The sequence below is a fragment of the Epinephelus moara genome, chromosome 21 (genome assembly GCF_006386435.1).
Source record: "Epinephelus moara isolate mb chromosome 21, YSFRI_EMoa_1.0, whole genome shotgun sequence".
Classification (NCBI taxonomy): Eukaryota; Metazoa; Chordata; class Actinopteri; order Perciformes; family Serranidae; genus Epinephelus; species Epinephelus moara.
In genome coordinates, this window is record NC_065526.1 from 6,923,984 (window position 1) to 6,938,100 (window position 14,117).

Below are 14,117 nucleotides of genomic sequence, written 5' to 3' on the forward strand. Positions count from 1 at the left end.
CTTGATTGTTTTAACGTTCATGCTTGTTGATTTGTTGAGTGTTAAATAAAGGTTTGAATGTTTTTATTGGGGAAGACAAATGCACTTTATTAAATATTGTGTGGGCTGTGTCCTCTGCACCCCTCTCCCCAAATCTTCATCTATGTGTTCATGTTCAATAAACTCTGCTTTACTCTGGTGTTAAGTGTTACAGTGAACAATTTACAGGAGGTACATTCAGTTTATGTTACCAATAATATAATATTATTACCAATAATAGTGTTGGGTTTACACTATTTGGGTCAATGCGCTATACGCTACATAAATAATTAACTTTTTTTCTCTTTTCTTTAAATTATAACAAAAATGAGGTCTATTGTAGTAAAATGTTCCAATCCAGTTAAATTATCTTTAGGCCACACTTGCTTGATCATTAATATTTAATGCTTGGTTACTGATCTCCAGGTTTGTTCATATATAAGTACACAGAGACCATGATTATCAAAATTCAGACATAACATGCATTGCTGGTGAAATACCCTCTCATTGCATTAATAATTATAACATTACAGTCTTGCTAAAATTTTAACCAAAGTGTACAATTACCCCCACCTCTCTGGTATAATGTAAACAGTGCTTGGAGAGCAAACATGCTACTACTAAGTTTTAGCGTGACAATTAGCGCCACCCAAAGGTAACAATGGATACTGCTTTCTCCTCTTGCAGTGAACTGTCGCAGCTCTTAATCCCCACAGTACAGCTATCTAGTGTCTAGTCAATAAATGAATGAATGAATCAAAATTGTTATGACAACTTTATTTTCAATCATGTGAGAATAACATTTTAGTGGCATTAATTTTTCATAGTTGATTACATTGACAAGTCAGTATTTTAAGCTAAAACATCAGCATTTGCAACTAATTTTTTTAAAGATGCAAAAAAAAATAAGAATAAAAAATGGCAGATTAATTCTATCTGCATGCTGAAGGTGAGTTGAACAAGCATATTTTGCAATAAAAAAAAAAAAAGCACCATATATTAAAATGAGCTGTGACAAATATATTCATTCAAAATGCATGCTTTGAATACTAGCATTACTTATGCTCTGCATTAGGTTTAATATTGAAACACCAAATCACCAAAAACTGCAAACAATCACAACGCTTGAATAAATTCAGAGTCAGATCCAGTATTAAAACAAACCTCCCAAAAATGCACAAGTAGCAGAAAAACATTTAGAAAAACTGTCTAGAAAAGTACTCAAATTGCATAGTAACTGCTGGTGATAACTCGTCTAGTTTCATTGTGTTTTCTATGCTGTGTATTAAGATTGAGCGTTGGAGCTATAGCTGGTACTGGTGGAGGAGAAGGTGTAACTGTACGTAGAGGAGTAATCCACGCTGCCTCTACGAGATCCACTCCTGGAGCCGACAAGGGAACCAGGCCTGGACCCAGAGCGAGATCCTGGATTAGAGACATTGTAAGGGCTGCTGATTCCCTTGGTGGATATCGAGGAGGCCTGCAGCATTTTCATACCATTGCTTTCTTCCACCATGCAGCTGTCCATAGCTTCCTTGTAGGAGATCTTCAGTTTTGTCTTGGGACAGGTCAGATTCTTCTGGTGGCTCCGTGTATCCTGAAGTTTCTGGGCACCTTGACCATCTAGCCAGCCTCTGCGGATAGCCTCTTCAATGGTGATACGGCGTCCAGTGCCAGGCTCTATCAGGCCTCCTGTCAGGTACTGAAACTCCAAAAACCTCTGGCCGGCTTCATAGGGCAGCCATGACTCCTTCACTGCCTCTGCTGCGGACATCTTTCTCTTAGTCTTCACATCCTCAAAACCAAGAAAGGCTTTCTGGGCAGGTTTGAGCTTAGCGCTCATGCTTTCATCAATGATGCTTTGATGGACAGCATCCTGCAGCGACAGTCTCTCACCAGTGGCAGGGTTGATGATACCCCCTGTGCATGCCTGGGCCTCCAGTAGCCTCTGTGTTGTAATAGTGTCAACTATGCCTCTTCGGTGCCCTTCGGACAGAGTGATTTTCTCCAAGGTCTCTGTGTCGAATATAGCCCCCACAGGGCTGTGGTCATCAAACATCTCAGGGGGAGAAACAGTAATAGAAATACTGTTGAAGCGTTTACGGACAGTAGGTGAAGATGGTGTGGCCTGGGTGGGACTGCTGCATGTGACCATGTCATCAACATTGAGAGCTGAGATGGTCATCTCCGTGCTGCTGGTTTTGCTGGTAATTTCATCAGCAAACTGGGTCAAGGAAAGCTTTCCAGCGCGATACTGATCCAAAGACTTCTGGTCAATGACACCACGTTGCAGGCAGTCCTGGATGTCATACTGGGTTCCTGTTTTCCTATCCACTATCACCAAACGTGCAGAGCCATCAGATCCCTTGATTGTTATTTCCTCCCACTCGCACTCCTGCTCCGACAAGTCCAGGAAAGTGTCATAGTCAATTAGCTCCCGGTGATAGGCCTCCCTAACTGACATCTCCAACCCTGTGTCTGGGTCAACGATCACAACCCGCCTCTTGCGAAGGACATTGGTACGACTCTCTTGTGACTTCTGGGTCTTCTTCTTGTCATTAAGTGGCAGGAGTATTAGGCCTGTCTTGGGATCTTTTAAGCACCGGTCCTTCAGTTGAAGATATGTCAGGTTGTCCTTAGTATTAGGGTCAAAGAACCCCTTTGTGTCATCTCCTTCATAAGTTAGGATCTCATTCATCTCCTTATCAAAATATCCCCTTTGATAAGCAACAGCAACATCAATACGGTGGCTCTCTTTGGGGTCAATAATCCCACCGCTGGCAATCTGGGCCTCAAGAAGACGGATTCCATGACCTTTCTCAATGAGATCTTTCTCAATAGCCTGGAAGAGCGAGATTGTCTGTCCTGTGGCTGGGTCTTTGTATCCAGTTACTGCCTTCTCTGCAGACAACAGCTTATTCTTAAACTCCTTTCCTATCAGGCCTCTCTTTGCGGCCTCTTCCACTGTCAAGAACACATTGTTGACTGGATCAACAATGAAGCCAGAAGCTGCTTGGGCCTCAAGAAGCTCCAGGGTGGTTCCTCTCATGAGCAGACCTTCCTTCATTGCCTGATAGAAAGGCATTGTTCGGTCTTGGGCCTCATCATAGATCCCTGCAATGCAGGTAGTGCCATAGAGATAGTTCTTTAGCCTTTCTTCAATTTCTCTGCTGGTGAGCGTTTTCATATCAGCTTCAGTCAGCAGTCCACAATCGACAAGCTTTGTAACAGGGACTTCACCACGGAGACCCTTCACTGTCATGGCTTTTTCTGGACCATGGAGCAGAAGCAAGCCGTTAACAGGCTCCACAGAACACTTCTTTCTGAGGTCAGCATAGCTGATCTTCTCTCCTGTCGCTGGGTCCAGGTAGCAGGTGGGTTTTTTGTTCAAAGCCCTGTAGAGCTCCTCATCAATAAGATTGCGATCCAAGGCCAGATCTTTTGGAAGGAACACACTCAGAACAGGGTCCAGTATGCCTCCAACAGACTCTTGAGCCTGGAGCAAGCGGATGGTTGTGTCTTTGTTTACGCGGCCCTGTTTGCAAGCCTGACCCACAGATAGTACTTTGCCAGTGTATGGATCTTTGAAGCCTAGGCTAGCTGCTTCAGCTGTTATCAAGGTGTCTCTATCTTCTGTGTCTACAATCCCTCTCGAGCAGGCGGTATCCACAGGCATCTTTTCATTAAATGCAGGATCCACTATGTAGCCTGTTGCAGCTTGAGCTTCCAGGAGCATGAGGGCGCTCTCAGGGCTGAGGAGGTTCTTGTTTTTCGCTTCAGTGAACGGCATCTTCCCTTGAGAAGCTGTTGTCATGCCAGCAATGACGCCAGTACCCTTTAGACTGAGCTGTATATCCAAAGCTACCTCATCCACGCTCTTTCTCCCCTTTAGGAGCTGGTCTAGTGTGGCTTTACTGATTATACCACAGTCACAAAGCTGGTGGGCTGTGACTTTGCGGCGCACCCCATCAAATACCAGCTTGGAAGGATCGATTGTTGGGACCTTCTCATCCGTCTGGGTCTGCTTGTTCAGAGTGCTGGGTCTTTGCTGCAGCCTCTGTATCTCTCTCTCCAGGGCATCTCTCTTGAGAGCCAGCTCTGATGCCTCCTTTTCAGAGATCAACAGACGGCTCTTGTACCGCTCCTCTACACTCTTTAGCTCCCTCATGAGCCTCTCGATCTCATTCTTCAGGGAGAGCCTGTCTCGATCAGCCTTGTCTCTGTCTGACTCAAACTGCCTCATTTGGCTTTCTCTCAGCTCATACTGGCTCTTCATATAGTTGAAATCTTTGACGATGGCATTCTTTTCATCCTGCAGCCGCTGCTTGTTGCGGAGCTCGGTCTCTAGTGAGAGCTTGATGCGGGTGAGCTCCTCTTCTATGCGCTGGTGACGACTTTTGTCCTGCTCTAGCAGTTTAAGCTTGGATAGCAAAGTGTCCCTCTCCAGCAGCACTTCGCTGTATTGGCTTTGGGAGCTTTGCACCATCATGGATGTCTGGGGGGAAAGATAGGAAAACACATTATTGCATGTGTAAAGAAATACCAATAAGTTATTCACACAGCAGTAATCAGATTATGCAAAAAGCTGCAACTGATTAATTACACGTGGCTTTCCTTAGCAGCATGTTGTCAGAGCTTATTAACATATAACCTTTCTTTATCAATATCAATTTAATTTATTATTTCACAGGTCAATTGAATGTTTAGTAATGTCAAATCAGTTGTCAGTATGGACTGAACCCACTGATAACACACATGTAAAAAGATGTGTACATTACATTTGTTAAATTAATTAGTATGTAGTGAGTGAGTAATTTTTAAGGTTGTATGAGTTAATTTTAGTCACATGATGTGCAAAATAAAAGGGTGACAACATGCACGTCTAAGAAAAAGCATTTGCAAGCAAGTGAATTTCATGCAAAACTCAGAAAATGAATCACGTGTAACTAATATAAAAGGGCCACTCTGAAATCATGCTCAGTCTTAATGCACCTACAGCCATTCATGCAAAAGAAAAAAAAAATTAGTAGGATTATGTGTAGATGATCCTTCAACCCATTGGAAAATACCTCGATTGATTGCTTTTGGATTTTGTCTATTTCCAATTTTAGCTTTTCTCTCTCCTTGGTCAGGTCATTGATGAGAGCCTGGAGCTCCGCTGTCCTCTTGGTGCTAGTCTGAAGCTGGACATGCAAGGCTGAGATCTGAGTGGCACTTTCTCCGTCAACAGCGTCTTTACTCATCTTCAGCTCATCTCTCTCCTGTCTAACTGTCCTCAGCTCCTCCTCCAACCTCAGTCTCTCCTTCGTCAGGGTTTGCGTCAGAGTCTTCAGCCTTTCGATGTCCGAAGTGTATTCGTTAAGCTGGCGGCTCTTCTCCTCAATGGTCTTATACAGGCTTTCATTGCGCTGGTTGAGCTCATAAATTCGAGCCTGTTCCTGCTGGAGCTTCTGTTTAAGGGTCCGCAGCTCAGCTGTGACAGCTGCCAACTCCTGCTTGGTGACTTGATGCTCCCTAATGCTCTTGTCCAGAGCCTCCCGGAGAGCACTGAGGTCCTGCTCGTACTTCCTTCCAATGCTGGTGGTCTCTATCTGGACAGATTTCAGTGTGCTAATTGTGGTGGTGTGCTCTCTGCACGTATTTGTCATCCTCTCCAAATCTGCCTCCACTCTCTTTCTGCGTGTCAGCTCCTCCTGGGTTGCTTTCTTTTGCTTCTCCAGCTCAGCTTCCACTCCATCCAGAGAGCACTGAAGTTCACGGATACGGCTCTGCAGCCTTATTGAACTCTGCTCAGCCTTGGCTTTCTCACTGCTCTGCTTCTCCAGCTCTACTCGGGTGATGCGGATCTCCTGCTCAGACACTTTCAGCTTGTTAATAGACTCAAGATAGGAGGCGTTCTTTGCCTTCAGGTCTGCCTCGGCCTGTTTCAGTCGGTTGATTTCCAGTTCCAGCGCTCTCCTCTTCTTCCCCTCCTCCTCCAGGTTAAATGTTAGCACACTGATCTGCCTGGACTTTTCCTGATTGCTTTTAGTGGCCTCCTTCAGTTTGAGCTCATCCTCTCCCCCCTGCTGCTTGAGTGATCTCAGCTGAACCTCCAACTCACTGCGGATCCTTGTTTCTTGCACCACTGAGGCCCTCTGCTGGCTGACCTCCTGCTCTGCTCTGCTTTTCTGCTCTTCCGCATGAGCGATGGTCTGCCTCAGTCTCATCAGCTCCTCCTCCAGATCTCTCTTCTCAGCAGTGAGTCTGTCAATCTGCAGTCTCAGTTCTGCTGTGTCCTCTTCTTTTTGTTGCGAGGCTTTCAGGATGGTGGTCTTGGTGACGTGGATCTGTGTCTCGTATGTCTGCTTAAGTTGATTAAGCTCCTGGGTGCATTGTGTTCTTACCTTTGAGATATCAGACTCAGCATTTCGTCGACGTGTCGCTTCCTCTTCTAGCAGTATCTTCATCCTCTCCAGTTCACGTTCCTTGTCCTTCACAGACTTCTCTAAGTCAATCTTGGCCCAGTTGAGTTCTTCCAGTTCTTTCTGTCTGCGGCGAACAGCCCCCTCATACTCTTCTTGCTGGCTGGTGTAGCGTTCCTCTGCCAACCTTCTCTTCCTCTTTTCTTCATCCAGCTGGTATTTAATGCGGGTCAGCTGGTCGTTAAGCTCTTGAAGCTGGCTGTGTGTGCTGTCCAGGCTCTCCTTGGTAGCGCTAACTTTTGTTGCTGTGATTCTCTTGACTTCCTCCATAGAAATGAGCTGGTCTTGTGATTGAGAGAGCTCCAGTTTGTAGCGGGCCAACGCATCCTCCAGAGACCTGTTCTTCTGGCTACGATCCTGAATTTCCTCCTTCAGACGCCTTAGTTCCTCCTCCAACATCTCAATCTTGGTGTTCCTAATCTGAAGAGACAAAGACAAAAGGAGCCTCCGTCACCTACTTTCATATTGTTGAACCAAGCGATTTGTTTTACTGACACAAAATTATTGACTCACAGAAACAATGATGTCTTAAATGGCATCATGCATTCTGATACCTACCTTCAGCTCTTCCATATTCTTCAGCAGCTCCCCTAGGAACTTGTAGTAGTCACTGGAGCGGGTGAGTAGCTCAATGTAGCGGGACTGGAGATCAGCCGCCTGAGGGAGTTAAAATTAAAGGATGAATGCTGATGTCAAATGGAAAAGGAAATAATCCAGTCCAAAGCATTGTTTAATTTATATTGTATAAACAGAGGATTAACATACATAAGTGTGTAATGGCTCACGTGTATTCATTATATGTAACTGAAAATAGGTTTAGTATGACTTAATGGAGAGACAGCACTCATACCTCCTGTCTGACCACAGAAGCGGGGGACTGCAGCATTGTCCTCTTGTATGGAATATTAAGCAGAGTTTCCAGGCCTGAACTGTAGGAAGCCAGCTGCAGCTCGTAGTCCTGAACACAATACGGACGTTGTTATTTTTGCACCACACTTGCTTGGCATCACAGCTTGTTAACATGTATGAAAATATTTCTGAATGAAAGAAAATGGTGCACATTAAACGACTGCTTACCTTTATGGAGGCAGCACAGGTGTCTGCGTCTTTCTGCACATCCTCTACCTTCTCCTTCTTCCCTTTGATTTCAGTGTGAAGTGCCTGTGCAGTCAACAAACAAACAAATTCATTTTCTTGGTCTCAAGGGCTAGTAGGTCAAACTTCATAAATCATCTGAGAGACAACTGACATTTTTGCATCACTTTTCGTTTATGCTGCTGTGTAATTTTATGGAAGCACCAACTGTCAACCCTACAATATTGTTGGAATATAGATATCGAGCATACAGCCCTGACTACAATATGTTGATGTAAACAAGGAAAGACGTGCCTTCTGGTGGTTGAGGTGGTCCATTAATGTCTGGATGTCACTGAGCTTCACCGTCTGAAGGCTATCCTGGCGTTTCCTGGCATTGTCTATCCACTGTTCCAGGAGCGCGCTGCTCTGCTGATAATGACTCAGCTGTTTCTCCTGCTTCTCCAAGTCCCACACTCTGAAGAGGAAAGCGTGGGAGGGAGAGGAAAGGATGAAAGGGTATTTTTACTGTTGTTTTCCAGCAATGACGAATGGAGGATGTGGAGAAACATTCCCCAGGTGTTACAGGAATATGTGTAGATATACAGACTAGCCTACCTGCTGTCAATCTGGGTTTGGATGCGGCGCCAGCGGTCAGACATCTGACCCACCAGGTCTGAGTACTTGGCCAAGTCCACGTCGCACTTGTGGAAGGACTCAGAGATTTGACCATTCCAGTGCATTGCTTTAGACAGGTCGGACTCCATGGCAGTCAGCAGGTCTCTTTTTTGCTCCAGTTCAATCTTCATTTGCTTTAATAGAGAATTACACAATAGATTCAATTCAATTTTGGGCCCATATGAAAGGGAGAGTTTAGCCTAATTTATATCCAGAGGTCAACGCTATGAGATTTTGTACATGATATGGTTGACCTTCATTAGAGAATAGCTATGGGCTTTGTCAGTGGTGGAAGAAGCATTCAGATCCTTTACTTTAGCAAAACAGCAATACTGCAATATGAAAATACATAATTACTAGTAAAATGCATTCATTGAAGATGTTACTTAAGTACATGAGTATTATTAGAAAAATTAAGTACTCATAATACAGATAGATGAACCATATGAGTGTTATGCTATCAGATGTTGGATTATTATAAGGGATGCACCGATCCGATATTAGGATCAGACATCAGCCGCGATATCAACATTACAGCTGGATCGGGTATCTGTAAAAGCAGCTGATCCGTAAGACCGATCCTTCCCATGTGCCGCATGTCGCGAGAGTTGATTAGAGAATGGCAAACACAAACAGCATGGAGTGAAAAATTGGGATGTGGTCGACCGATTTCCTAACCTGAAAATCCAGATGCCCCGCCCCTAGCAAATTCTAATTTGCACTGCACAGGGACCTGGCCCCGACGAGCAGAGCCCGTTGAATCGCCTATCTGACCAATCAGATCAGTCTATCTGACAGAGGCGGGCTCTGGGCAGGTGTAACATGATGAGGACAGAGCTGCGCCGTAGGAGTCGAAAAGTAAACAGCCAAGATGGCAGCTGCTGAGGGACCGCGTCCATGGAAGAAACGCTAAGCCAACTACATTTATCTTTTTCCTCTTTTGAGAGAGGAACAGAAGACTGCCCTAGACTTCACTTCCAGGAAGGACGTTTTTGCCAGTTTGCCGACAGGATACGGCAAAAGCATAATATATCAGTTAGCCCCACTGTTCAGCAAACAAACGGGGCTTAGTGCAATGAATACGTCACATTGTTTTTTGCTCTGATTGGCCATCGTGCTATCCAATTGCGTGCAGTCAGTTAGTGGTGTATCGGTGAGGGCCAGACTCAAAATCTTTCTAGATTTGAGTCTGGATTTCCAGGCTACAGATTTCCTGCATTCTGGTGGGTTTAGGGGTAGCATTCTGGAGATGGGCAATACCTACATTCATTCAAAGCCACCCTGACTTGCAGGGCCTTCACAAGTGAACCTGCATTCAGCTCAGAGTGACTGAATGCAAAACCAGAAACTAGGACTTGCCTATGTGGCATATACAGTGTTTCCCCTATATGCAACTAACAGCAGCGCACCAAGGACGCAGAGTACAAAGAGGATTCAGTGAGTGCTACTAAACAATGTAACTGGAAACTGTAAATCAAAAGACTGCAGTTCAAACTAAACATAAAAAGCATGTCAAACCTTCAGTGTGCTCCGATAGCTTTCCACCTCTCGAGGGTCCATAGAGGTGGTCTCCTTCTCTGTCAGCCGGGCCTCGTGGACTTTGATGATATCTTCAGCCTGGAGAAGGCTGTGGAGCAAGGCCTTAAGAGCCGACAGCCTGTCAAAGACACAAAGGCGTTACGTTAAATGCACTCATTCTTGCAAATGGCTTTAAATATGTAAAAAAAAAAGTTGTTTTGAGGTATAATCAGTAGCAATGTGATGTGATTAGGCTATAGGTATGTACCTTTGAAGGTAGGCTGGGTAGAGACCCTGCAGGGTTCCCAGTTTTTGGTTGATGATTTCCAGTTCAGAGCGGAGGAACCTGGCTTCCTCAGAGTCTGCAGGTAACCCCTCCAGCTGCTTTACAATCATTTCTCTTAGTCGCAGGTACTCGTCATGAATGGAGTCCAGGTCTTGTTGCACATTCTGGATAACAATGTGTAATAATAGTTAATTTTTCTTCTTTTTTTAAGTGCTAGTTACATTTCAACCACATTTCGCACATTTTTAAACCCCCTCACATTTAATTAGATAGAATAAATGAAAGGTTACACACCTGCAGCTTCTGGATGTGCACTGAGCACTCGTGCACACTGTTCTCCCCCAGGTGAACATGGAGATGACTGGTGAGACCGGACTCAGCCAGCTCCAGCCTGCCTCGAAGTTCTTGCAGACTATTGAGCAGGGTGAGGCTGAGGGTAGAACTGGGTGGCGGAGGCTGGGGTTTGATCTTGGGTGTCTTGGGAGTTGAGGGCTTGGGGGTTTCCGGTTTTGGGACTTCAACCTTCACAACCTCCTCCCCTTTATTGGCAGGTAAACAATTTGGAGTATTAATATGTACATATAGTGAAAAAAAACAGTATTTTTCCTGACAATTTAGTGATAAGTAAATTTTTTTACACTCACTGTAAGTCGGCAGCTGGATAATCAGTGTATCATAGTGGGTCTGGGCTTGATCAACGTGACCCTGGATAGTTTTCTTCTCCTCCTCCCCGAACAGCTCAGAACCCTGGCTGGTGCGCATGAACTCTTGGTAGTGAGTCTCCAGTCTTTTGATGACACTGCGGTACTCCTCGGGACGCATCTTGGACAGCTGCAAGACAATGGAGAGGGGTGGGGTTAGGCAAAACATGCTATTTAGTGGGCTAAAGCAGTATGAGGGATTTTTTTAGTGTGTCTGAAACCTTTCTATGACACCAACTGTAAGTGAATTGAATACTATTTCTGGTGAAATATTACAGTTACAAAAAAAATTTATTTTTAAATTGCCCATAGAGCCTTGGTTGCCGCAGGCTTCCATGGTTACCTGTCTCCAACCAGCAAAAAGGTGCTTAAGCCTAGTTCACATTACACGATTTTACCGCGATTTTGACGTCGCAGAGGATCTTGATCATGCCATGATGAGTCCTCGTGTGTGAACAAGCCTACGAGCAAGTCGCCCCCTCGTCTGTGACTGGGACTGGATATCTGGCATGCTAGAAAACTGGAGAAGTGTGACACGACTCACAAAGAGTGGGATATGTCCCACGTCAGCACGCAGGAGGACGGAAGAAATGTGAGGAGGACAAGCCGCAGGGTTGCCAGGTCCGCTTATTAGCCGCAATTTTGGGCTTGTTTCTAAAGTGGAGTTGCTTATTTGGGCTTGCTCTCTACACATCACCTTTCTCTGTATATATCCATCTAATAAGTTATTTAAACGCATGATAGTATGTCGGACTGCAGTCGCTTCTTTTGGGCTTGTTTCCATAGCCCTGGTTGCTTGTTTCTCTCCCAAGATCTGGCAACGCTGAGTCAAGCCAGCAAGCAACAACAACAATGGCGGCGTCCACAGGATCACGGGGAGCGCGTTGTGTTTGGACCCAGGCCCTGGAGGCAGATCTGTTTCAACACTAGGAAGAATATCCATGCCTTTACGATGTGTCGTCTCCAAGTTTGGTTACGTCACCGTGTTACCTGAGGCTCTATCGGCGAGGGCTCGGTGAAGAAATCTTGTGGTGCGCACACACAGGTCATAACGCAGTTGGCGAGACTCCCACTGACAGAAACACACGTCGCCAGGTATGAACACTCAAAAGATTACGATAGTCTCCACGACGCAAAATCAGGGTGAAAATCGTGTAATGTGAAATAGCCTTAAGGATGTGCCGTGGTAATTACGGCTCAGTGCATCCAATGCATCCTATGTTGAATAACATAGTGCATGGCATGCGATTTCGGACGCAGTCAATGATGGGAGGCTCATTTTGTGGACCCCCAGAATTTTTGTTTTCTTTTTTTATACCCAAATAAGCTTTACTCTGTTGAAGTGTTCTCAGTTCTGAAAAGGAACATGTACCCATGTACTCTGGGTGCTCTCAGTGTCATCTGGAACATCTTTCCCAATTCATTATCTATGGAGCAGCTCCAGACTTTATCCCCTATGACATCACAAATTTGAGTTCTAGCACTCTCGTTTTTGAACTTGGAAGAGTTCATATCTGCTAATATTTCTGGACCGTCTTAAACCACAGGGATAACATGTATGGCTTTTGAAATTGGGCGTAGTTTCCCTTTAAGTTAACTGCATTCTTAGTAATATCTTACCATGCTGACAGTGAGGGAGTTGATGTAATTGATGTCTCTGAGGCAATACTGCCACGAGATGAGACTCTTGATGTTGATGTAGAGCTGGTTCCAGATGCTCATGATGGCGTCATAATACTGCTCATTCCTAGGGAACAGCACATGCCATTAATATGCAGACAGTACACGATAAACATAATGGAATATTTATCAAAGAGTTTGTCATGTTTTCATTTTAACAGACTGATTACTTATTGCTACTGATTGCTTTTAAAAACCTTTTAAAATCTACTAGTCAACAAAATATGTTACCATCCAAAAATAAAGCTTGTTTTTCTATCTACACTGACTGAATGGTTCTTACTTGTTGGCGAGGCCGATGCTGAGCGGGTTTGGTGGGGGGATCAGCAGACACACAGAGGGAATCAACATGTCCAGACCTCCAGGTCCCGTCACCAGCCACTTGCTGCGCTGCGAGTTATCCTTCAGGATGCCCTCATTTCCTTTCAAAATCCCCTTCTGAAGCACAAAACAGATCATATGACCAGGGGAAACAATATTCCAGAACATACTTGGTGCCTGTGTGCGTATGACACAGACAGAAAGAACTTGTATCCCACCTGGTCTTGTTTAAAGTCACACAAGGCCTGCACTATGACGGGGCTGCTGCTCTTGTCCTCAGGGTTGCGAGGTTTCAACCTGACGATGGTCTTGGATTTGTTGACCAGACTTTGGACCTGCCTCTTGTTCTCCATGATTCGCTCCCTCTCCATCTGTGAATGTGCAAAAATCAGAGGTGTTTGTTTAGGTGGAGACAGTACAGGTGAAGAGGGTACAGCTTTTAACGAATGGATACCAGCATGGAAGTTCTACAGTTAATTATTTGTTGATTTACAAGTTGTATACATATGCATATGAGGCATTGTCTAATTTAGATTAGATGTATTTGCATCACTTGCAACACCCATAATGTGAATACTTTCTGAATGCCCTGCAGGTGGCGTTTATATATTCTTGTTTTTATTATACATTTTATACTTTGTTGTGTGCACTTTATCTTGTACTATTTAATACTTGTCTCTTTCTAACTTGCAGAAGAATTCCTATGAAACTCGAGTGCGTGCAAGTGTACAAATGGCAAATAAAGTTATCTTATCTAAATTTCCAGAACGGAAATCTGAACCACTGGATAAAGCCAGGTTCAAATTTCTTGTTTTCATTTCACTGAGTCAAAGGTTTTATAAAAGGAATTCAGGACATCTCTTTTCAGCCCTCCATAAATCAAATCAAAAAATCAATTTTTGCTATGTTTTTAGGCATAAAATGTTTTATAAATCAGGCTATGACTGATACATGAACAACCACTTCTGTAAAAACCTCCAGAGGAGATAGAGACAGGAATAAAACTGCAAGGTTTGGTGTACAGTATGTGCTGGTAAGTCCTTTTAAAGGTGGAGATTTCTCATTCAGAGTATAAGAAAATGTTGAGAAGATGGCCTTTAAAGATAAGAATTGTAAATTTTTATGCATTTTAAGGTGAAAAATAAGACACTACAGATGACAAGGGTAAATATTTTAGAGATATCACCATGAAACGTACACAGCTCCTCACTTACAGTAAAGGGAAATTTCGGTTTATTTCAACCTGTCTCCTATCGTCCTAAATTTGTTTCAAGTGACTAGTGACATAAAAATAATAGTTAGCATGTTAGCCGTTAGCCTAGATACAGCCGGGGCGCATAGTAGCGTCAGACCTGTTAAAACGTAAGTGAACAGGCA

The 14,117-nt window shown here is 44.2% G+C and overlaps 1 protein-coding gene across 2 annotated transcripts in view; it reads right to left on the reverse strand.

Moving 5' to 3' along the window:
* Nucleotides 1–774: 774 nt before the first annotated feature.
* The window catches only part of LOC126408756 (desmoplakin-like), a 22,502-nt gene continuing 9,159 nt past the window's right edge, over nt 775–14,117 (reverse strand). The window contains exons 11-24 of one of the 2 annotated variants that reach the window (XM_050074416.1): nt 12,959–13,111; nt 12,703–12,857; nt 12,360–12,486; nt 10,683–10,869; nt 10,333–10,577; nt 10,021–10,202; nt 9,753–9,891; nt 8,175–8,368; nt 7,872–8,034; nt 7,560–7,643; nt 7,333–7,440; nt 7,041–7,139; nt 5,088–6,902; nt 775–4,513 (exon numbers count right to left, since the gene is read on the reverse strand). In XM_050074416.1, the coding sequence (XP_049930373.1) occupies nt 1,304–4,513; nt 5,088–6,902; nt 7,041–7,139; nt 7,333–7,440; nt 7,560–7,643; nt 7,872–8,034; nt 8,175–8,368; nt 9,753–9,891; nt 10,021–10,202; nt 10,333–10,577; nt 10,683–10,869; nt 12,360–12,486; nt 12,703–12,857; nt 12,959–13,111 (6,861 nt within the window). In that variant the 3' untranslated portion in view covers nt 775–1,303. The remainder of the gene's footprint in view (nt 4,514–5,087; nt 6,903–7,040; nt 7,140–7,332; nt 7,441–7,559; nt 7,644–7,871; nt 8,035–8,174; nt 8,369–9,752; nt 9,892–10,020; nt 10,203–10,332; nt 10,578–10,682; nt 10,870–12,359; nt 12,487–12,702; nt 12,858–12,958; nt 13,112–14,117) is intronic. The other variant, XM_050074417.1, reaches the window with a different exon arrangement.